Raw genomic sequence first — 24,352 nt, forward strand, 5'->3', positions numbered from 1 at the left:
CTGTAAAGAGAAGGAAAACACCTTTTGAATGAGAGAAGTATGCATATTCCTCATGCAGATCTCTGCTACCTTTCTTGTAACTTAGGTGTTTAAGAGAGACCTAGACTGCTTAACAGCCTGTCCTTAACCCCCCCCCCCACCTGACATGATCCCTACAGGATGTGAATCCTAACAAGCGGGAAATGGTGTAAAAGGAGGCAGAGTGCTTTAAAGAGCCAGAAATTGCCTTATCTTTCCAAATGTCACCTTTAAGCCTTTAACCAGTCCTTAAATAGGAGTAAGAGATCTTTCCATTTTTAGGGCAAGCACATCCTTTTGCTAGTCCGGTGAAGCATGATACTTGACCAGTTCTTAATTGGCAGTGCAGTTTCCAAGCTAAAATAATAGATTTTTATTATTATTATTTTTCAAAACTGAACTAAAACATGCAAGTGACAGGGCCATAATGCGATTATAATATATTTAAAAAGCTTTCCCCTGCCAAAAGGGCTGTGTTACCCAAGTTTGCTTGATCAAAGGAGCAAGCCAAAAACCTCCCTGACTGTACAACACTTACTTTAAAAATGGATGCTCAAACCAAGCTTGCTGCATGTCCGCTACTTGTTTCCCAGTGAACACCTGCAGTGTTTTGAAAGGACAGTTGATGTTCATAAGCGTGAGAGGTACCCAGTAAGATGCTGAATCTGTGTGCGGCTGCCCCATGTGGTGAACCACTGCAGGTAGCAGCCTTCTCCGCAAAGAACCCACTCTTCTGCTCTGGAAGGAGTATTCAATGGCTTTCTGTTCTGGCTGAGCCTTCCTTGAGCAACATACTCTGCCTGAGCTCTGGCAGATTGTTGGTTTTTGTTTGGTTCTGGCCTACCCTTTGGTATTAACTTGTTATTTGGTCCCAACTACTGACTTTCTCCTATGGCTTCCAGTTTGGGGCTTCCTTCAGGCTGCTGCCCACAACCCATCCTCAGTGACAATAATCCTTTACCCCCTTGTCTTTGGGATCTCTGTAGAAACTTTTTAAAAACAAACAAACAAACAAACTGGGAAGCATGTGGTGAAGAAGCAACAGGACTGAATGGACCTAAAGCCTTTCAGTCTATGCCTCTTTAAAATGAAGCTTGGCCCCATATCCTAGAAAATGCACTTGAAAACACTCTTCGAAAAAGTGAACTGCAGCTGTCTTGTTTGTTTCATTTTCAGGCTGCAGCAGCACATCCCCTTTCGGGAAAGCAAGCTGACTCACTTCTTTCAAGGCTTCTTCAGTGGTAAGGGGAAGGTGTGCATGATAGTGAACGTCAGCCAGAGCGCCTCTGCGTATGATGAAACCCTCAACGTGCTCAGGTTTTCAGCAATTGCTCAGAAAGTAAGTGTTCACATTTGTATGAAACTGGAAATAGATTATTGGAGTCACCATGCAGTTAGAGACATGCAAAAGGCTAAGGGTCAGCTAGCTAGCTTCTGCCCTTAGAGCTCTTTTGAAGGGCAGGTGAAGGTTTCAGAAGTCAAAGCTTGGTAGGACTTACTTGCAAACAAGGAAGTACAGGATTGTAGTCCTAGTACTGGAATATTAATGGTCCATTAATACCTATCCCAGCTGAAATTCTTAGCTACTTTTGGACCATCTTACACTTTACATTATGAACCCTGAGAAAAGTGTGTGTGTGTGTAGGAATTTAAATGCCACATATTTGCTTTCTTACCAATACCTGAAAGAGAATGGAAAGGGGAAAATGTGGTTAATTATGGAACTAATCTACAAGAGTGACAGTAACATCCAGGGGGAGAAAAATGAATCTCCAGTTTTCAAGAACTGATATATGAAGAAGCATCCTTGGCAGCAGCTGCTTATACAAATTAACTTGTGTTTCCTAGCAGATCATTAAGTGGTATCTTAAATCAAGTACACATCATCTCTAAAATTTGAAGGCCTTACACAAATATTACCAGCCAAGGAAACTTTAAATGTAAACAACCAAACTTCCTCCCCCTTCCAAATCACCGTAACACCTATTCTGAAGTGTCAACTCACCTTCCTTATAATCTAAATTACTGCAAATAACTCTTGTGATATTCATATAAAACAAATCCTTCTGCACTTATGTGGCACATCCACAACCTGTGTGCTTTCTGCAAAGTTTATAAATGGTATCCATGCCTGGTGATTGTGTTGACTCCTGAAGCTTTCAGTTGATAGGCAAAAGCTCACCTATGTACCTGTAAGGTGCCACATATATGACTGATGCTAAACAACAGAGCTAATGATTTGCCAATCTATAGTGGGGGATGGGAGGGAAATGCCTAGCCTCTGCATCTGGCCCTCAGGTCTCTCCCCAGGCCACGTGCTTCACCAGTCCTGCTCTGCATTATCCTCCAGTGCCTTTCACCTAGAGTGTGTTACTGGAACTATGATCATGTCTCTTTCCTGCCTGGATGGAGAGGGTCACCGGGTTATAAAATGCAGTGCTCCCATCTTAATTGTAAAATGAGACCTAGCATCTTGACATTAATGACCTAGAGGGGCAGTGGACTGTCTTGTTGGGGGTCTTCAGAATGAGGCCAGACAGCTGTTATTTGGGGTGGATTTCATTCAGTGTGTTGAGCTAGCTGGATGGCCTGCAAGGAGGTGTCTGGCTACCTGAATGGCATGCAAGACCCATTCCACCACCTCTGCTTCTGTGTCATAATAAAGAAGCTATATGGCATAGGTTTGTGCTGGAAGAAAGCATGGATTCTGGAGATCCTTAAAACGAGCAGGGGTTTTTGGGGGTTTTTTGTTTTAGCAGGAAGCTTTAGTAGCAGCTAAAACCACCATCACAAACTGGCTTTAATATGTTTTTTGCTTCCTTCCTAAATAGGTCATGGTCTTAGATTCCAACGATTCTCCCCCAGAAGAGTCATTTGAGCAGATGGCTGTCAAAGCTGAATCTGAAATGAACACTGAAGAAGATGTGCGTTTACCCGTTAAAAGAGCAACTGTACTCTGGGAGAGGACTTTGGAGGATGTGATGGAAGATGAAGAGGAGGGGGAGGGGGAAGAGCTAGAAGAAGAAGATGGCAGCGGGATGTATGAGGTAAACTCTGTGGCAGAAACCAGACGTGACAGAGAGGCTGAGCCTGAAGAAATGCCAGACCAAGTGGGAGATGAAGACAGTGACATTGTCATTGAAAAAGAAAAGTACCAGGTATGCCCTTATGACAGGAATAGCTATGTGAATCTGTTGCAGCAAAAAGGAGGAATGCTGGAAAATAAGAGCCACTGAGTTAATCTGGGGCGTTTACAGTCCGCTTTTCTAAGGTGTTTCATACTTCAATCTGCTTTCATTTTTTAAAATGAACGTAGCAGCCAGTTTGAAAACAATAAAGATGCACCGAAAAATGTCTGCTGGATAGGGCTGCCCACCTGTCAGATGATCTGATGTCACGATAATACCCTTTTTTGCCTGCTTGGTTTGAAATCAGTTGTGGGTGAAGGTACAGCTTGCAAAGTTTTGGTAGTCAGACCGTCAGTTCCTGCAAAGTGCTTTGTAAGGGGCTTTGCAGTATAGCTATTATGAAGCCCTGTGCAAAGGGCTGTGCAGGCATGATAGGTGGGACCTGCAGATGCGCTTTGGACTGAGCCAGGCCTGTCCCACGCTTAAGGTTCTATTTGAGATTGGGTGTAGGGCAGGGCACAATGGCTTGGCTGATATAGCCTCGTGAGCCAAATGGGGTGGTTCTCCACCGTTGCCACAGGTTAAAGCTTGGGATTCAGTGGCCTCTCAAACTTGGTAATTTGATTCCAGGACTTCCTGCGTTTCTATAAACCATTTTAGGTTTTCCAAATTTCCCTAGGGATTCACCAGAATGCATTTTTACGTCCGCCTTTCTTGTGACTCACAACATGAGAAGCCACAGGCTTTGGGGCTCCCCGTAAACAAAATGACTTGATGCGCCGCAACAATGAATCCCTAAACATGCTTTCCATGTGCTGACTCTGCTCCTGTTTAGAGGCTGCTTGCTATAATAGAAGATCTGAAAAACAAGCTGATTGCCGAAAAGAAGGAGAAGCTGCTCATGGAGCTGAAGATCCGTGAAGAGGTCACGCAGGAATGTGCTCAGTATTTTGCAGAAAAGGACAGCCATTTCAAGTAAGTTTGCTGATCTTGTATTTCCGGAGGGCTTGCCAGCATTGCTTTAATGTTCGGGATTGGCATGCATCCACATACAGCCCAATCCAGCAGCCAGCTGGCTATGAACTGTGCGCTGATACCCAAGGGAACAAGGCACGCTTAATGTGTGTGGCTTCTTTATGTGCAAACACGTCAGCTTTCAAGGTGTCTGGTTGAAAACACCCCCATGTGCATCTTGCACCATGTCCTCTTCCATTCTTTTGTCTTAAGACCTGCACCAGCAGTTGGTGCTTCCCAGGAGCCCAGGGACTTAGCATCATTGCTCTTCCTGACATTTTGCCTTTTGCTGCTGCTGCTGCTGCTGCTGTCATCCTCCTCTGGAGTATAGGAGGTTTCTCTTTGGGAGAACCATTTGACATGTATTTCATTTCCGTCACTGGTTAAACTTAGGACATTTGTTGGCCTTACACAAGAAATCATGGAGGACAACTGTGAGGAGCGCATGCAGATTTACAAGGACTTGGTGAAGGAATGCATCCCACTGCCAAATAGCAGAGAAGAAGCAGAAGAGACTCAAAAGGTACAGCTTAATAAGACTAGGAATGCCAGTAACCTTATTCTACCTTGAACCTCTTAGGAGATGTATTTCTAAAGTTTAGATCTCAAACTCACTTAGGTCCTAATGTAAAAATGACACCAAACCAATGTGGTTGTAGGGCTCTTGCTGTGTTAACAAAGTCAGACTGTATAGTTCTGCTACCTGAAAGACACTTGAGATGCTCGCAGTTTGAGACTTCAGGGATCTTTCCAAAGGTAAAGCCCCTTTTCTACCTCAAATGTAAACCTTTCAACAGATAGGTTAGCTAAGTCTAACCGCTGGGTCCCCTGATTTTGAATGCATTGAGGAAGAACAAGAACATGCAGCCATACAGAAGGACCACATCTCAGTTGCAGAACTTCTGCTTTGAATGCTGAAGTTCCCCAATCCAGTCCTCAGCATCTCCATGTAAGTGCTGGAAGAGAACCCTGACTGAAGTCCTAGAGAGCAACTTGCCTGAGTTTCACCTGCACAAACTCAGCTTTATGTGGCTGAAGGCCAGCTGGTTGAAATCACACAGATCCACCGGAGAACTTAAATGCTCTTTTTGCACAGGGTTTCTTTGGCAGGGAAAGAGCTTTTGAGCTCTCAGACTTGCTTACCCCGGGCTTTGGAGAACTTGGACCAGCCTTGCAAGATCTCACAAGAGCCTCCCAGAACCTAGCAAGCAATGGAGAGAGCTTAGAAACTCTCTCCACTGATTGAGATGGTAAAACCTGTTTAGTGCACCATCTCTGGAAGGTGAGATCGCTCACGCGGGGGCAGTTCCAAGGGGGTAGTTTGAGTATATGCGTTGTTACATATACCTGCCACCCCCTGAACAAAGCCCTTGTGTAAGATGCAAGTTACCTGTACTAGGTGGTGGACTGACTCTTGAAGATGCCATATACAATGCTGCTTTAACGTGAAGGTCAGTCCTCATCATGCCAAATTAGCTGGGGTATATGCGTAGCGTTGGCTGGTCTACCAGATTCATGAAGGACCCTCCATTCTTGGCTCTCTCCCCATCTCCCTCTAGAGGACTTTTCCAGTGGTCCTCTGGTGTGATATTGCCTCCTGGTGGCCAGTGAAGCTCCTGTATGAGCAATGAATGAATTAATCTTTGTTTGCGTCAGCCATCGGCCATAGTGACAAAAGAACAATGTGATATACAAAGAAACAGAAAGAAAAAGTCAATTATATAAAACACACTTTAGGGTCCTGAATCAACAGTCAAATAGTGGACCTTATTCTGATTGCCCCAGCTAAAAACCTTGCAACTTTTGTTGTCATCTGCTCATCTTGATCTGCCAAGAGAAAAGACACTATGGCAGTGGTTGGGCGACCCGGAATGGACAATAAAAGAAAGGGTGATAAGCCTGTATGAGCAAACTTTCATTGTTCCCCTTTATTTTTGTGTGTTTCTTTCAATAAGGGAGTGGAAGCTAGAGAATCGGGAAATCCAGCTGATTTTTCCTGTGTGGTCGAGTCACTGCAAGAAAATGTCTCTGATATTAAGCAGCAGGCCCAAATAGCGTATGGGATGCTTAGTGCCTTAGAAGCGCCCCAAACAACTATTGAGCGTCTTGAAAAGCAGTTGGCAGAGGTAACAGCTGCGTTATCGCAAACCCGGGAGGAGCTCTTGGCCAGGAAAGAAGGTAGGTATGATGGAGAAACTTAATAAAAGTATTGACTAGGATCTAAAGAAACAAACAGCTAGTTCCATGCACCCAGCAGGACTTTGGCCTTGTGTTTCTTGGCTAGCAGTCTTTGGTTGCCACAGTAAACTTACATGGAAAAGCAATTTGGGATGTGGCATTGAGGTGGGGAAGGGCCCTGTTCTTAAAGGGAAGTAAGTCCAAAAGCCCAGTAGCCTTTTACTTAGTATATTGTGTCTACTACTACTTTAAAGTACAGTGGTGCCTCGCAAGACGAAATTAATTCGTTCTGCGAGTTTCTTCGTCTTGCGGATTTTTCGTCTTGCGAAGCATGGCTATTAACGGCTATTAACGGTACTTAGCGGCGTTAAGAAAAAGGAAACAAACTCACAATTAAGAAAAAGGAAACAAACTCGATATTAACGGTACTTTGCGACTTTAAGAAAAAGGAAACAAACTCGCAAGAACTCGCAAGACATTTTCGTCTTGCGCAGCAAGCCCATAGGGAAATTCGTCTTGCGAAGCGACTCAAAAAACGGAAAACTCTTTCGTCTTGCGAGGCATTCGTCTTGCGAGGCATTCGTCTTGCGAGGTACCACTGTATCAAACTTTGCAGTATCAAATACAGAATGTGGTTAGAACGTCTAACGCATCTCCCAAGCAAATTTGAGCATTTCTTTCCACGACAAGTATTTGTTAACTTTTAATCACTCTATTACAGAGCTGACAAAGCAGGAGAATCAACTGAGTGAATCTGCTAAAGTGGTTCAAGATGCTACTCAGGTAAGTGTGTTTAGATTTCTTTAATATCCGCCTTTGCAATAGGTCTCCAACTTTTCTGGACATTCTGGTTTTGAGTTTTGGGTACCAGTCACAAAATGGCTGTCGGGAGGCATAGCATAGCACAAAAGGACTGTTATGAGGGGAGGCATGGTATAACACAAAACTAGTGATACTATGGTTATTGCTTATCCCCCCCTCCCCCCGTGAGAACCTCATGCTTGCCATGGAAAGTCAGCCATGTCTGCTGGTCCTCATGGTTGAAGTACAGCTGTTAAATGTACAATAAGCCTTTTTCTTCCAATGCCAGAAGAGAGGAGCTCTAAACCCATAGCTTATGAAGCTGTGAAAAATCACCTGGACCTGGCCTACACTTTGCCTCACTGCATGTTGAGTTTCCAAATGGCCACATATTGCAGTGCATTGTCGCATCTAATCCTAAACTTGTTTACCTTCTCCTTAAGAAAATGGCTCTTCAGAACAAGCGCATACAAGAGCTAAGTGAAATTGTGGAGCAAAGGGATGATGAAATAGCAAGGCTGAAAGTTCTGATAAATCAGCTGGAGGCGATCATAAAAGAGTCTGTGAGTGTTTAATTTTCCACTTGTTAATCTCAAAAGTAGCAGTTGCATGTTGACATGGTGGTGTCAAATTAAAATGCTGTCCCAGAGCAAAACTGGGCTCCAAAAGCCACATGCTTAGTACAGTTCCCCCAAGGGGGACTTTTAAGAGCTTTATTTTTTGAACAGCAAGCCTCACAAAAACACTATTAAAATGGAAACTTTCAGAAAAGGTGTTTTGTGATAAGACATGAGTGCCTGCTGTTCAAAGAAAGTTAAACACACGCTGCATGCATAAGCCTTTGGGTGTGTCTAAAATATGGCTCCTGGATTCCCGACTTAAAACTTGTTACTTGTGTTTTATGTTACCATACAAGCATAATAGGATTTGCCTTGCTGCCTTTGGACAGAGCAAATGCATTTTTGTTCCCAGGGCCTGGTCTGAAAGCACATGATGTAGCAGCAGCCTTTTAGAAGCTAGGCAGGTCTGGTTCTTGGGAACACCATGTATAATGTCTTGAAAAGAAAGCTTGGCTATAAATGCAGTCAAATTTTCCTTAGAAAAGCACCAACTTTGGATTTCAAGAGGGGCAGAGGATGATCTGATTAAAATTCATGAGGTACCTTAAGGCAGATTTTAAAATGGCAGCAATGCGCAAGGAAGAATGGTCAGACATTGGAGGGTGGAATGGGGAAGATGGTAGTAAGAGTGAATGGCAGTGAGGTAAAATACAGAGGGAGGAAAGGGGGGGAAGGAATGTATTTTTCTTTTTCGCAAGGGGCTTCACTGTGTGTCAATCAAAGCAGTTTTCATCAAAATTGAAGAAATCCCAAATTCTCAAGAGGAATAATGTCTTCTGTCTAATGTAATCTTCCACAAAGTGAGGCATTCCCAGTTTCATTGGGCTCCCAACTCCCATCAACCTGCATTTATGGCCAACAACTAAATCTGATGGGAGTTGTCATTCAGCAATATCTGGAAGGCCAAAGGTTCCTCACCTCCTCTCTTATGGCAATGTGAGAGCTGCTGAGGGAGTGGAAGACAACAGTGGTCTCTAGCCACTGACTCATTGGTTATTCAAGCACCAGACCAATGAAATTGAAATGGCTATACAGTGGTACCTCAGTTTTCAAACGTAATCCATTCCAGAAGCCCGTTCAACTTCTGAAAAGTTCGAAAACCGAAATTCAGTAGCCAACAGCTAGGATTTAGGCTCTTGCACTCTGCGGAAGCCGCCTTTCCTGTTTGACTTCTGAGGCGCGTTCAAAACCCGAAGCAGTTACTTCTGGGTTTTCGGTGTTCAAAAACCGAAACGTTCGACTTGCGAGATGTTCAAAAACCGAGGTACCACTCTACTAAATTGCCTTCCCTTTTTATATCAATGCAGGAGAGCACAATAGCCAGTATTAAACGACAAATGGCGCAGGAAAACGCTACCAGAGAAAGCTGCTCCTGTTCTCGTCAGCCTGTGGAGAACTGTGTGGGTGGCAGAAGAAAACGATGCTTAGAAGATGCAGAGGAGGTGGAAGGTCCACCTGCGAAGCAAGGTATCATTTCCTGTTCTGCAGATGCAGAGGCTCCTGAGGTCAAAAGCTAACTGCTTGTTAGAATGAGAACAAAAGAGCCCCAGCATAAAGGAAGGGTTGCGAAGAAAGCTGACTGTCAGATCAAACCAGGATATGCATCTTGCCTGAACTCTTTGTTGCTTATTGTTTTGTTTTATACAAGTCTGAAATAAAAGTGTCTTAATTGCAAACTTCCTTTTTCATGTTGTGTCTATTCCTCATAGAGTAGGTGTAAGTTATCCTTCCGCTGTATCAGCTATCCTCTGTTTAGTGAATCTGCTTGTTCAGTTCCTGTGTGCATGTAACTGCTGCCAAGGAGTGTGGTGGAGTCTCCTTCTTTGGAGGTCTTTAAGCAGAGGCTTGACAACCATATGTCAGGAGTGCTCTGATGGTGTTTCCTGCTTGGCAGGGGGTTGGACTCGATGGCCCTTGTGGTCTCTTCCAACTCTATGATTCTATGATTTTTCTATGTGTTGTAGTCAAAAGAATTGTCCAAAATATCTGGGTAGGTCCAGTGCAAGCGTGATGTTCCCTAACAATGCTTAAGCATCAGGCGTCTTCTGCAGGTTCCCACCTCTCTTCCATGCTCTTCCTTCCTTTTCAGCTTTTGCATGGTGCACAGCACTGTTATATCCACGCTGAGGTTAAACAGGCCATGGTTAGCGTTATTTGCCAGGTATTTGAGACAACAAAACAACAACACCACAAACTGGCTTGTAAGTATAAAACCAAATTTACTAGAATAGCTAGAATAGAGATAGACTTGTAACCATTCAAACAACAAACATACTAAGGTGCCATGTGCAAAACAAAGCCCAGAGATACTGTAAACCTGGAGTAGATAAATGTACAACTGTATCTTAACTAGTTACATGCGCAGTAAACATTATACAGACAGGATAAATGAACCACTCAACAAGTAGCGTAAGTCCAATCACAGAACGGCAGCCCCGTAACGGCAAGGGTAGCACGGTTGAACGGTTCATTTATCTAGTCTATAACGCTTACTGTGCATGTAACTAGTTAAGATACAGTTGTACATTTATCTACTCCAGGTTACAGTATCTCCAGGCTTTTGTTTTGCACATGGCACCTTAGTATGTTTGTTGTTTGAATGGTTACAAGTCTATCTCTATTCTAGCTATTATTCTAGTAAATTTGGTTTTATACTTATAAGCCAGTTTGTGGTGTTGTTGTTTTGTTGTATTATTATTACCGTCACCACATTTGATACTTTAGGTATTTGAGACAGCCAAAAAACATTGCTAGAGAACCAACTTAACAAACAAATCGCTTTGCGCAACAGGCAACACATCCTACCAATATGAAGGGACCCCCCCCCCACAATAATCTATTGATATTTGTGTTTAATTTTCTTTTTACTTTTAACTTATTTCTAATTTTTTATGACTTCATTGTCTGGCCTTACATTTTCATATTGTTGTAAATCGTTGTGATATATTTTAATGACATAATGGTATATAAATGTTCATTATAAATAAATTGAGAAACATCTTGTACTTGGGCCCAGTGCCTAGAGCTGAAGAATCGTATTCTGGGCCTTTTGTAGGAAAAATATTCAGATGATTCTTTGCCTTTTTAAAGCACGAAAATGATTCTTGTAATGTGAAGATGGTACTTACTGGTAAAACATCTCAAAGTAGGATTACTCATTATGGCAAGACCAGAAACAAAGCTAGCCAATAAATAACTGTAACTTAAAGGGTAGTATTTAACTCCGTTTACAGTAACTGTTAAAGTAAGCTTCCTAGGTCCTTGCCCAATGATGATGCTCATATCTTTTTAGGTGTTGTAGTTGCCCGATCTTATCCCAAGATCCGAACTTTAGAATGGAGCAGAAATTAAAAAGATGGTCTCCAGCTGTGTGAAAGCACATCCATTTCTGAGTGAACTTGTACTATCCAACAATCTTTTTATTTCCAGATCCTCTGGAAAATATTTGCTTGGTATTGGCTTACTGCTGGATAGAAGTAACCATCTTTTTAAAAATTTTGTAGGGTCAGTTATCAACCAGTCTAAAGATGCCACAGAGACAAAGAACACCAAAGAAATGCAAGAAATGAAAGAAAAGGGAGCAATGATGGCATTGCAAGAAACCAATCAAAAGTTAGAAATGCAGTTGGCTACGCTCAGGAAGGAGATGGAAAAACAGAAAAACGAGAGTGAGGGCTTTTCTAGAAAGATAACCAGCTTGTGTCAGGAACGGTTTTCTTCAGAAGAAAGGACTTGTATCTTAAGTAGGGAACTCCAGCAGCAGCTGGCTAATTGTGAGAAGATAATGGCTGAAAAAGTTGTGCTGAAAGATGAAAATAAGGGTCAAGAAGAGAAAATTCAGGCTCTCCTTCAAGAACTAGAGGCTGTCAGCCAAAATATTGCACAGAAAAAATCCAAGGTAAAAGAGGTTGAGGTAAAAATAGGCGAGCTAAGCAAGCTAGACCCACAGTGCCCCACTGTGGATATTGACTTGGCAAATCAATCGGAGAAGGCAGAGATTGCCAAAGAAGAGCCTGAGGAAACTCCTGCAACTGCTGTTCGAAAGAGCTCCTTTCATTGCAGCATTGAAATTATCTGGGAAATAAGCAAGCAGATCATTCACGCTTCCTCTCAAAAGAGCGCCCGTATTGAAGACCTCCTCCAACAAGTTGAGCAGTTGCAGAGGCGGGCCTCGGATGCTGAGGATCAGGCATCTCAGCTAAAGTTAGAGCTGAGCGAAATGACCAACCAAAGGGATGTATCCTTGCAGGAAAAGGAATGCCTCCTGAATCAGTTAAGGGACCTGCAACAGGAAAACCTGTGTTATGCTGAAAAATACAGGGAAGAGCAAAACAGAGCCCTTGGCTATTTAGAGACGGTTAAAAGAACTGATGGCCTGTTGGAAGAGTGTAGGGCAAAAGAGGCTGGCATAGCATCTCTGGAGCAAGCACTGAAAGAAAAAGAATCTGCAGTTTTAGCCATGGAAAGGGAGGTGAAAGACATGCAGGATAAACTCAACCTTTCAGAATCCGAAATGCAGAGGTTAAGTGACCAGGAATCTCAACTGAAGGCAGAAGTTCTAGAGTTGAGGAATAATTTGAGAACCGTTGAAAAGAATAATGAAGAATCAAAGCAAGCAATGGAACGGTAAGAAACTACTTTATCTTCCTAAAATGCAGGCATGAGCATAAAAGGATGTTAGTTCTTGTATTGCTATATTTACAGTCCTTTTCCCCAGGAGTGGCTTACATTGTGGTGGTCTCCTATCCCGACATTGCCCGGGGTCAGGTCCCCATTCCACCCTTTTAGCTTCAGTAGTTGAATTGTATTATGTAACAGAGTTCTTGATTGGCCCTTATGGTTTTATTGCAAATTGGTGTTGTGTGCCGTCCCTCTTCTGTGAAGAGACAGCAGTGAGAAAAAGACAATGAAAGCTTAATGTGTCTTCAGACTGTTCTGAGCCATTTACCTTTGCAAGCTGAGCTTTACCTTTGCAAGCTGTTCTAAAATAGTGTAGATTAAATTGGAGAGTGTGTAATAAAGGCATGACGAAGGCCTCAGACGTGTGCCGTTTCTCTGGGAGTAAGCCCCACTAATCAAGAATAGGATTTGCTTCTGAACGAGCAAGGCTGGGATTAGGCGGAACATTTTTTTTTAAAAGGCTTTGAAAATAGGTTCATTGGATTTGAACATTGTTGAGTAACTGATGTTCCAGATGGGTAAGGGGCACATGGCACAGTCAGTTAGTGACTTGTGGCAGCACCTCCTCCAACCTGGGGAATTGTGGTTGTCTTATCGGCCAGGTTGTCCTATTGCCTACCTGGGTACTCAGGGCAGCATCAGGACAGATTTGAGAGTCAGCAAGGGGGAGTTGCTGTGGTCTATAGAAATCCCCCCTCCTCTCTCCTTCCTCTCTGTCCAGTGGGTGGGTGGGTTTAGAGTGTGTGTTTCTGGCGCTGGGTAATCGGGACAGATTAGGGGTTCTGCTGGTTTACTGCCTGCCTCGTTGCCTAGCAGTCTCCCTGCTTGAGCTGGTTTTAGAGGCCATGTTAAGGACTCCTAGACTTCTGGTTTTGGGGGATTTCAACATCCATGCCAAGGTGACTGACTCTGGGGTGGCTTGAGATTTCATAGCTGCCATAATAACTATGGGGTTGTCCTAACATGCTGCCAGCCCAATGCATATGGCAAGCCACACTCTGGCCCTTGTTTTCTCAACGGGGCAGGAACCACCATCGTTCTGCCCAGACATTGAAGTCCAGCACCGAGGGCCTTCTGGCAGTTCCCTTACTGCGAGAAGCGAGGGCCTTCTCGGTAGTGGCGCCCTCCTACCAGATGTCAAAGAAATTAACAACTATCTGGAGGCAGCCCTGCTTAGGGAAGTTTTTAATGACTGATGTTTTAATATATTTTTAATCTTTTGTTAGAAGCCACCCAGAGTGGCTGGGGAAACCCACCCAAATGGGCGGGGTATAAATAATAAATTATTATTATTACTATTAAAAGGGTGATGTAAAAGTGGAGGATATTGACATCAGATCACTTTCTGTTGAGATATAGGCTTTTAGCCCCTTTTCCCTCTCTGTAGAGGCAAAGGACCCATTAGGGAGGTTGCTCTCAGAGGCTGATGGATTCAATGGGTTTTCAGACAAATCTGAGGGATTTTCTGGCTGATATGACTGGTGCTCCTGTCGAAGGCTTGGTCAACCTTAGGAGCATCCTCCCAGGCAATTGACAGATCATGATGGTTTTGCTATTCATTGCCGAAATGTTCTTGCTGATGAAGTTTTGCTGCTACTTTATTGTGTCTGTCTTTATAGGTTATTGTACACCTTTTATAGTAATGTATTCATTTTTTTCCCAATTTTGTGTTAACGTTATGCTTCCGACTTTATGTTATGCAATTTTATTTTATGTTATTTCATTCTCTTAAAAAAAATTGTAAGCTGCTTGGAGAGTCGTGTGGCAAGCGACTAACAAATTAAATCATTAATAATAATGTTATAATATTTCTACCAGGCTTGCTGAACCTGGTTGGAAAGTACTAACAATGGTGGCAACAGCTGAGGCTTGGCTCATGCAAGCAGAGGAATTCCACCAAGGCTTTAGTAGGGCATTTCCTGGTGAGAAGTGCATATTGAACCGAAGTTCAATGCAGTTAATAAAAGCTCCTGGAAACCCTCATTCTCTTCTGCTTCTTGACTTCCTAGAATTAGGCCCCAAGGCTTAAAGAAAAAAATTCTCAAATAATCCGCCCCCCCCCCTCCGCTGCTTTTACTTTCCAGGTTGAATAAGGAGCTCTCTGAGAGCACGGATTTTTCCTCCAGTCTACAAACAGAAATCCAACAGAAAAATGAAGAATATGCTGAACTGAAAGAGAAACTGGCTGATGCCAAAAAGCAAATTGAGCAAGTTCAGAGACAGGTTTGTAGGAGGAGCAGTCAGGAAAAAGCAATTTCTTTAATTTATATAATTCTTTAATATATATCAATAGATATCATTATTGTACCACTGGAATTAGATCACTTGCTCTTTATGCGAACTGCTTTGAGCACAGATGTGTGTGTATGGAAAATGCAATCTAGAAATGAATTTGACCATGAGGAAATATCTCCTCCTGACAATCTTTCCCAGTCAGCTGGGGAGTGCAAGAGGTTGAGTGCAAGAGGTTGTGGGGTTTGGCCCCATCCAGTGCTGGCTGCTGGTCTGGTAGCTAAGAGAGAATTGGGTGCTCCCACCCCTACTGGACACCATTAATCTTAAACCAGTATGCTTTGCTGGTTCACTTTGTTTCTGTGTCCTGCTCCTCGTGCTCCAAGTTGCAACCAAAGTGGGCAACTTTGAACCATGCAGTCGCTTGTGGCTTATCAGTGCAGAAACAATAATACAGCATCAAACACTACAGAGACCTGAATCTCCTTGCAGGTGGGGGACATGCGTGCCGAAGAGAAACTACTACGGAATAAAGTCAGTGAACTTGAAAAGGCCAAAAACCAGTTATCTGAAGAGCTGGTCATCAAGCAGCGAACTATCCAGGAATTTAAGAAGGTACTTGTTGTTATAATAAAAAACATGTCTGCTTTTGTGAAAACTCCCTGCATAACAAATACAGAACTGTTGGAGTATAGGGATTAAGCATATGACTAGGCTGTTCTGGGCCCTGACTGGTTGTGGCTGATGGGAGTTCTAGTCCAGCAGTTTAAGGCTACGTTCTGCTTCCCCTGCTGGACACAGAATACCGGCTGTCGGAAATCTCAAATGGGGAGGGTGCTGTCACTTGCATGTCCTGCCTTCAGACTTCCCATAGGCATCTGATTGGCCACTTGTGAGAACAGGAAGCTGGATTAGATAGACCTTTGGTCTGACCCAGTAGAATTCTTAGCATGGGTAACTCCTAACTTAGACATAGCACTATCACTGTCTGTTCCCTATATTATGGATGGGATAATACAGGTACTTTGCACTGGCCCTGTGAGGATTTCAGAGGTTAATGAAGCACGCTAAACACTTTTTAAAATGCAGAGTGACAGTGTCAAGAAGCGTTTACACAAAACAGATCTCAAATAAGATCAGGAATAGGTCAAGAACCTTTGTGTGCCTATGTCTGTATATGTTGTTCTCTATGCTGCAGGGGTGCTGGCTTTTTTTCAGTCTTACAATGAATTTCCCACTGCGTTTTGCACCTCTCTCCTGCATCACTATAATCCAGTAGCCTTCAGACCTGGGACCCATCTTTTTAACCCAAACCTGCATTGAGAGACCTGTTTAATTTCTCCCCATATATTTGTTTGCTGGTGGTACTGCTGTTTCGACCCATCTTGGATCGGGGATGATCTAGTTGTAATTCCCAACCCACCAGTTGAAGACCAATGCATCAATCTACCTTCCAGGTCTGCTGACTTTGCCATAGGTGAAGCCAGAGTTTCACAGTTGAGCTCAGTTTTAGAGTTAAGCTTATGCTACTGAAAAGTTAGGCTGGATCTTGCCCTTCATCACCATTAAGTTGGTTCAAAGGAAAACTGTTCAGTAGAGTTTATTTTTTAGATTGTTATTGTGTAACAAGACTTCAAATTTATGGACAGCTATTGATATTGATGTAGTTTTCATTTTTGCACATATGCACCTTTTCCTCCCTCTGTGTCCAAATTAGGAAGAGCTGAATAAGAAACTTGAGGAAGCTTTGCAGCAGTATCAGAAAGCATGCAAGGGTATGTAATGAGCAGAGTTTGTATATTTTACAGAGAAGTGTGCCCTAATTTTGGTTTATGCAAGTTGCTTATTGTGTTCACATTGTTGAATGTTTTTGTTCTGGACTATTATTTCAGTAGTCAAACCTTGCTATTTTTAAATATTGAGTTTGGCTGTGGCTTTAAACAAGTACAGTGGTACCTTGGTTCTCAAACTTTATCTGCCCTGGAGGTCAGTTCCAAAACCAAAGCATTCCAAAACCAAGGTGCACCTTCCCATAGAAAGTAATGCAAAATGGATTAATCCGTTCCAGACTTTTAAAAATAACCCCTAACACAGCAATTTAACTTGAATCTTACTATCTAACGAGAAATGAAAGCAATAAACAATGTACTGCAGTCACACAATCAATCAATCAGTAGCTGAACAGCATTCCATAAATAGCAAAAACAGACAGACCTCAGCGTAACACTAAAATCGGAAGCGTAACACTCAAAACGGATCACGTTCGGTTTCCAAAAAAGGTTCGCAAAAGTTTGCAGTGTTTGGGTTCCAAGTTGTTTGAGAACCAAGGTACCACTGTATGTCAGTATTCGTTAATCTTTTTATAGATCTGTGTTCCAAAGAGAAAATAATTGAAGATATGAAACTGACTTTGGAGGAGCAAGAACAGACTCAGTCAGAACAAGACCAACAACTTGAAGCCTGGTTTGAAGAGAATAATAAACTCATGGCAGGTAAGTAATGAGGACAGTACAGGCTCCTTTACCCCCTTTTCTGAGCCCAGCCTTCCCCCATCCCTTTGGTACGTGTGTGTGTGTGTGTGTATCTCTTAAAATATATATTCTTTATAGTTAAAATTTTGTCAAAGCTTCTGTTGAAATTGAGAGGCATAGCCTTATAGCAGCTTGAAGACTAAGAAGTTTTGCTATGGCAATAATAAATGTCCATGAACTAGAGCAGGGCTAGGGACGATATGATGCAACCTGGCTTGGGATAAGCAATTTTGGAGGATACAGACCTTCTAAATAAATAATACTAAATAATGTTAAATTGGTAGTGGATGGTGGCAGGGAAGAGAAGGAAGCGGAGTAGTTGAATATCATGCAGTGCAAAAACTACAGTCTCTGACAGTACATTTCAAGTTGAAATAGCTGAAATCCAAGCACATATGAGCAACTTTTAATAACAGAGAAATGCCAGAATCCACAGTTGGGAAATACTTTTATTCAGTCCAGCCAAAATGCCACAGAAGCAAGTTCAAGTTCTCCAGAACTCTTCACTGGGCAAGATGTTAAACAAATTGGGATCGCGGTGAGAAACGAAGGAGAAAGTAAAAAAAAACCCACAAATCCCTCTGACAATGCGGTTTATGCAGCCTCTTGCATTGTTATAAATGCATCTCCCCCTGTAGATCTGGAAGCATGGAGGAAAAGGTACCATGACCTAGAGGAGCAAATGAGGAGTCCAGAACAACAGAAGGTTAACACAGAATGTGAAAAAAGCACAGAGTTGCTCCATGAAGAAATAAAAAAGCTGCAAGAAAAGCTAAAGGTAATGTTTGGGTTGCTGTCATGGTTTAAAGATTCTACATGACTTTGTTGCAAACCACTTGGAGGACCTCATTGCCATCTGTCCTGCCTGTTGTCAGAAGAATATTAATAAACTGTTACTGGATAATCTTGGCAGAATTTTCTGAGGGTAGAAGGGGCAGGTAAGCCTGAGCTTCTAAGACCCGTGTACTGTATCTGGAACATCATTATCCAGGTGGTTTAATGATTGATTTTCCACTTGGTGTGAGTCTCTCTTACTCGAGCTCACCTTAGTGAAACGGGTTTTCCCCATCATGAAGGAATAGTGTTACCTATGTAAACTACCCAAATGCATGTGCAACTTGCACCTTTGACTGAACCAAAAGAAATGTGCATTTGCCTGGCCTGCTAATACTGGCATGAGCAAGTTCCTGCTGGCTCCAGTAGCTTAGAGCTACAAGTGGGTTCTTCTTAGGCCTTCACTGGCCTCTTTATTTCTTCAGCTGCTGTAATTTCCTTCCCTGAATCTAGAGCCTTCTGAGGTGGAGTAGGCAAGTGGAAAAAGGATTGTAGCATCCATACAGCTGATAATCCTAAAGCTTACTCAGTTCTTCATTTCATACTTGGTAACAATGCTTGGTGTCCCATTACAACACACACACACAAACTTATTAAGGATAAATAATTGGAATAAGGGGCATAAAGAACAAGGCAAATCAAAGAAAACACACAACACTGATATTTTATACAATTATTAAAGGTCAGGATATTATTCATCCCAGGTCATATATTTGATAGGAACTTGTACCAGGATCACAGATAGTTTATGAGGGGTGTATTCTTTGTTAAAGATATGCCAGCTGCACTGATGTGCATAGAAACCTATTTTTTTCTTCGCTTCTCACTTCCCTTTGTGGGCCCCTAGCCTCATGCTGTGGCCCCCTACTTAAGCATTTCATTGAGTTTCATTGCACAGCTTAAAGTTCTTGCACCAGGGGAACTGCTTAGTTGGGTACCACCCATAGCTACTATAACAACATTATTTGGGTGGAATCTGCCTTTCCCGAGAGTTGTTCATGTGGCTATGTACAATTTCCCAGACTCTGATGAAATGGAAGCTTCAACTTTCTCCCCTTTGCATGCCAAAAAGAGAGTGGGCAAAAGAAGAGCATGCAAACAGAAGGCTTGCCAAGGTGGTATTCACATAATGCTAAACCATGGTTTGGCACTGCCTCTGAATGCAGCATAGCTTTGGAACTACTGTACAAATAACTCAGCAAGGGTGCTTCGTGTTGGTAGATTGACAGTTTTTTCTGTAGAAAAGAATAACATGTTCTTTCCAAACCGTGTGACAGCTAAAATTTTAACATTTTGACAGGAATATGAAGAACAACAGAAAACGGATCGCAAAAAGTGGCTGGGAGAAAAAATGGCTCTCATAACTCAGGCAAAAGAAGCAGAGACTCACCGTAACAGAGAGATGAGAAGATTTGTTGTAGACAGAGAACATCATGTGAAGCAGATGGAAGAAGCAGTGAGTAACCATGAGCTCCTAATGCACTAACCAGTTCTAAATGGAAGGGTCAAACAGCAGGTGTATACAGGAGGGGTGTGCTAAGAAGTAAGTTCTGCTGTGTTCAGTGGGATTTACTTTTAGGTAAAGCCACTCCCGACATAAGGAAGGGGGGTTTGCGGGCTCACGCCCACCTTCAGCCGCACCTTCCCCACCCTGCAGGTCAGCTTTTACAGGTCATAAAGATGTCAAGTGATTGATAAGTGGGTGTTCCTGCCCACCTATCAAAGTTGGCCTGTGAAGGTGGAGATAGAACTTTCTGTGCATTAACTGATGCACAGGGAGTTAAATCCAGCTTTCTGCAGGGATCCCCTGTGTGAGTAGCCAATCCAGCCACATCTCTATGTGATGTCATGTGTGCAGCAGGTAGGAGTGGTTTGGGGGAAATGACCCGGGAGTCCAAATGGGAAGGCCTGGCAGGAATAATTTGGCCCATGAGCCAGAGGTTCACCCCGATCTGCTACTTTTCTGCCAAACAACACAAACTAGTTTACAATTAGAATAACTTATAAAAATACAAAAGCTTGCCCGTATTAAAAAACAACAACAACCCTGAAACATGTCCACAAAAAGTCATGCAGCTGGGACAATTTCTCCCTAAGGGGTTTTTACTGTGATTTTCAATTCCTTGCCTATAGGAAAAACTTGTGACCGAGAAAGATAATGATCTCCAAAAATGGCGGGCAGAGAGAGATCAGCTGGTGGCAGCTCTGGAAGTTCAGCTTAGCTCTCTACTTTCAAGTAATGCACAAAAAGACCAAGAAATAAAAGAACTGAAGGAAACTGTACTGAAAACTTCTGGCAAGGTCTGTGCAATGCCCTCTCCTTTTTTCGCATCTGCCTTTTTGTATTGATGTGTCTCTCACACATGTATTCTGCTTTTTGTGAAATGTAGTGGAAGTATGCTTAAGGGTCTTAATGACATTTCCCCCACTAGAACTTGTTTGATATTTACAAGTCCACTGCTTGGCCTACTGGGTGTTCAATGACTGTTAGCTGAATGAGTGAACTGACTCCATGAAACACATATCTAGGATGATCTGAAAGTTCTGTTGGTGTGGCATTCGGTCTGTGATGGACCATTCGCGCACAAATGTTGACCACCAAAAAAACCCGAGCATGTGGGGTGCAAACTTCTGAATCAGAAGTTGCTGGGGAAGAACAACAGCTTTTGCCATTGGTGGCCTCACAGATCACATCTGGCAGGCTACACGGCGAAACTTTGTTAAGCACTCTTGCTGATTTGCGTTGGAACAGGAACTACAGCATTTCTTGCAGTTCCAGATTCTTCAAGAATCTAGCTTGTGTTTTTGTAGCTGCTGAATCATGATGGGCATCTTTTTTGTACTATGTGCAATACAAGCTGGCTTTTTAATCATCAGGGATTTCTTTTGACAGATTCAGTGTGACAAATATGATTTGCACGTGTATTTTCAGAAATATTTTGGACTCCTTTTTTAAACAAACAGAATCGTGCACTGAAACATCCACATTGAACGTATGTTGCAGTTGGATTAGCTTGTTTTTATATAAAAGAGTGGAATCTAATGTAGTGCACCTTAACCTGTGCTTGACCATTCATTTCTTGATAAATATAGTGAAACACACAGTGCTTTTCTTTTTGTCTTTTAAAAGGATTGCAAAGCTACAGCTAAAGAATCTAGAGACAATGTTACAAATAATGTAATACGAGTTAGTTCTGAGAAATCTACAACTATGTCACCCATTCCAAAAGAAGAAGCAGAAAACAAGATGGACAACCTCTGTGACTATAAACTGGTAATTTAATGTTTTTAGCATCTTCCAATGGAATCCTGTATGTTACCACTGTTCTCAATGGGACTTACTCCTAGATAAGTGAGGAATGCAACCAAAGTCTCTTACTGTTAGGTCAGGTCCCATTTTTCCTGCAATTACTACTCATACTCAAACATAGTAAATTTCAATACTTGTGAATAAAATGTATATTTTTTTGAATTTTATATTGATGATTATTATTGTTACATATAGGGATATTTGCTTTCATTGTTTATATTCCTGGATTCTTTTTTTTTTAATTAAGATTGTGTTTGCTGTAAATAGTGTACCTGGATTTTTCATATGAATCACTTGGAGATCTCTTGATGGTAGGTGGGTATGCGAAGGACCTAAATAAATGAAATAAAACACTTTAACAAACCTGGCAGAGTAGCCAATGATAAACGCACAGCCAAGTGAACAGCCACAGTTTAAAAAACAAGCAGAACCACCACCCCAGTTACCCAGATTGAAAACTCCTTGGCTTTCATTCTAACATGGTTCAAGACCTCTCCTGTTGCAATACAAAGCCCCTGAAAAGCTTGGACCCAGGATTACCTTAAGCGCCACTGGAGCCCTTCCCTCCCAGCTCAATCACTGAGATTGTCTGGAGGGATGCTGTTAGCTGGCCTCCATGTTACGGAGACCCAGCCGTCTCAACTAGAAGCTAGGCATTTCACGTTGCTGGTGAAGCAAAAGTGCCCTTTTGAGTTCATCCCTCCCCCCGTGGAGAATGCAGAGAGGCTTGGTGGGTATAGAATTATAAAGTTGGAAGGGACTCTGAGTGTCATTTAGTCCAACCCCTTGCAATTCAGGGATCTCATGTGACACCACTGCTAAAGCATCTGTGCTGGCTGCCCACACCCTACCAGACCAGGTTCAAGTGTTGCTATACAAAGCCCTGAGCAACTTGGGACCAGGGTGCCTTAAGGGCCGCCCCATCATTGTGATCTTCATGAGGAGTGCTGTCAGTTTTCTTCCACGTTACAGAGGCCTGACTGTCTCAACTAGAAATCGGGCATGTTGTGTTGCTGGTTCCATACTGTGGAATACAAGCAGAGATTCAGTAGGCCACCCTCACTTTTGATTTTCAGGCATCTCTTGAAGACTTAATAATAATTAAAAAGCTAACAGGTCTATGCCACTGTTTAAAACATTTTCATTAGCAAGACATTGTTCTGCTTTTAATGGTTTTGATATTTTATTGTGTATTTGTTGTACACTTATGAGGAGCAAAATATAAATAGTTATATAAATGGACATCTGTGGCTTTTCAGCAGCAAACAAGCTCTACAGAAGGAGGGCATTTCATAAGACAGGCACTGTTTTGTAAGATAACTGGTTCTGCATCTTTTATTTTCTTTTTCATCCATATTCCGGTAGGCCTCCATCCTCCAATCTCTCCTTTTCCCTCGGGGCTCATGTGGATCTTACCCTGCCACCCGTCACTCTCAATGTTACCCATGTGGTTTTCATCCTCTCTTCTTTCTGTTTTACACTCCTTTACTCCAACCGTAGGACCAGTCAGACACCATCCTGGATTCTTGCGAAGTATCTTCAGAGAGCAGCCAAGCCAGTCGATTTCCAAAACCTGAAATGGAGATTCAGTTCACACCTCTGCAGCCCAATAAGATGGAAGTGAAGCATCAGGGGAGTTCTGCCACAGTGACCATAAAAGTCCCCAAGGCAAGGAAAAGGAAGAGCAGTGCCATGGATGAGGTATTTAGTCATGAGATTGTTTAACGTTGTTCAGGGGGTGTGCACATACACTGTAAATACAGTTGTACCTTGGAAGTCAAACAGAATCTGTTCAACTTCTGAAACATTCAGAAACCAAGGCGCGGCTTCTGATTGACTCCCGATTGCACAGGCGCACTGGAAACAATAACGGAACCTGCGCCGGGTGTTCGGCTTCCAAAAAAACCACACGATTGAAAACTGGAACACTCACTTCCGGTTTTCGATCGTTTGGGAGCCAGAACGTTCGACTCCAAAGGTCAAGGTACGACTGTAGTACTTAAAATATTGATTAGAAAAATCCCCAAAAGTTTCAATCCTAAACACATCTTAAAAGCTCACAAACCCATTTGATGAAGTGGGCATGAAACCTTTATGTCAGAATACATCTGTTATTTTTTAAGGTACCGCAAGAAGCTTTGTTGTGTTTTAATGATATCATATTTTAGTTGCCCCTCTGGACTGTTCACAGCCGGAAACATAAATTCCGTCTTCTAGTCAGTTGCTGTCATCTAAGCAAAGGCAGCACAAGCCAATGCATAGAGGACATCTCTGTATTTCCCAGGCGGAGAAGGTCACAGCCCAGGGAATTTGAATTTTACTTTTAGATTGGCTTTCTAGCTGAATGCAGCCTGTACTCTGATTATTGGCAGCCTTCCAATCAGTATATCATTGACAGTGGTAGAAGTGTGCGTCAGGTTGTGCCCATAAAATATCTGGCCTTCCTTTCCACATAAGAGTCCCACCAATTCATAATTAATTTTCACACTAATGGTAGCTTTCTGCTAAGAAGAGCAGTGTGTGGTCCTTTTGGATCACTATCTGTGGCAGATACTTTTGGATACTTTTAACTGCTGGTGTTGAAACTTCAAAAGAGTGCTGCAGAAGGGACCACATGAATTCATGAATACTTGGAGGAGGTGAGTTCACTGGAAAAATAACTGGTCTCCTCAACTATTTTTCTTCAAGACAAATACACTCTCAAGATGCTGGAAAAGCAGAGTTAGGAATAAATGCACTTCTGATGGTCTCAGTCAGGTACTGGCTCTCTTTGAGCTCTATGCTCTAGATGTATGTGTAGATGACAGCAGTATTAGTTCTTCATATTTCATGTGTTGCGTCATAACACTTCAATGAAACTAAACCATAGCTAAATTCAGCTTCCAGAGCCCATCTCTCATCAACCACCTATTACCTATTGCGGATAATCTGCTATGCTAGTATACTTGTTTGTCACTCATAACAGGAGATGTACAACAACTGAAATCAGCCTGCCAGTAACTTGTG

General features: G+C 42.5%; 1 protein-coding gene across 3 annotated transcripts in view; it reads left to right on the top strand.

Moving 5' to 3' along the window:
• KIF20B (kinesin family member 20B) overlaps positions 1-24,352 on the top strand; it is a 38,395-nt gene that overhangs the window by 8,941 nt on the left and 5,102 nt on the right. For 2 of the 3 annotated variants that reach the window (XM_053388676.1, XM_053388675.1), the window contains exons 12-30: positions 1,195-1,357; positions 2,850-3,176; positions 3,982-4,121; positions 4,554-4,683; positions 6,116-6,338; positions 7,060-7,121; positions 7,583-7,702; positions 9,067-9,226; positions 11,263-12,385; positions 14,524-14,662; positions 15,164-15,286; positions 16,389-16,446; positions 17,038-17,163; positions 17,841-17,980; positions 19,337-19,492; positions 20,170-20,337; positions 21,167-21,310; positions 22,847-23,047; positions 24,035-24,103. In XM_053388676.1, coding sequence (XP_053244651.1) covers positions 1,195-1,357; positions 2,850-3,176; positions 3,982-4,121; positions 4,554-4,683; positions 6,116-6,338; positions 7,060-7,121; positions 7,583-7,702; positions 9,067-9,226; positions 11,263-12,385; positions 14,524-14,662; positions 15,164-15,286; positions 16,389-16,446; positions 17,038-17,163; positions 17,841-17,980; positions 19,337-19,492; positions 20,170-20,337; positions 21,167-21,310; positions 22,847-23,047; positions 24,035-24,103 — 3,772 coding nt within the window. The remainder of the gene's footprint in view (positions 1-1,194; positions 1,358-2,849; positions 3,177-3,981; positions 4,122-4,553; positions 4,684-6,115; positions 6,339-7,059; positions 7,122-7,582; positions 7,703-9,066; positions 9,227-11,262; positions 12,386-14,523; positions 14,663-15,163; positions 15,287-16,388; positions 16,447-17,037; positions 17,164-17,840; positions 17,981-19,336; positions 19,493-20,169; positions 20,338-21,166; positions 21,311-22,846; positions 23,048-24,034; positions 24,104-24,352) is intronic. The other variant, XM_053388678.1, reaches the window with a different exon arrangement.

This window comes from Podarcis raffonei, chromosome 5 (genome assembly GCF_027172205.1).
Source record: "Podarcis raffonei isolate rPodRaf1 chromosome 5, rPodRaf1.pri, whole genome shotgun sequence".
NCBI classification, from domain to species: Eukaryota; Metazoa; Chordata; class Lepidosauria; order Squamata; family Lacertidae; genus Podarcis; species Podarcis raffonei.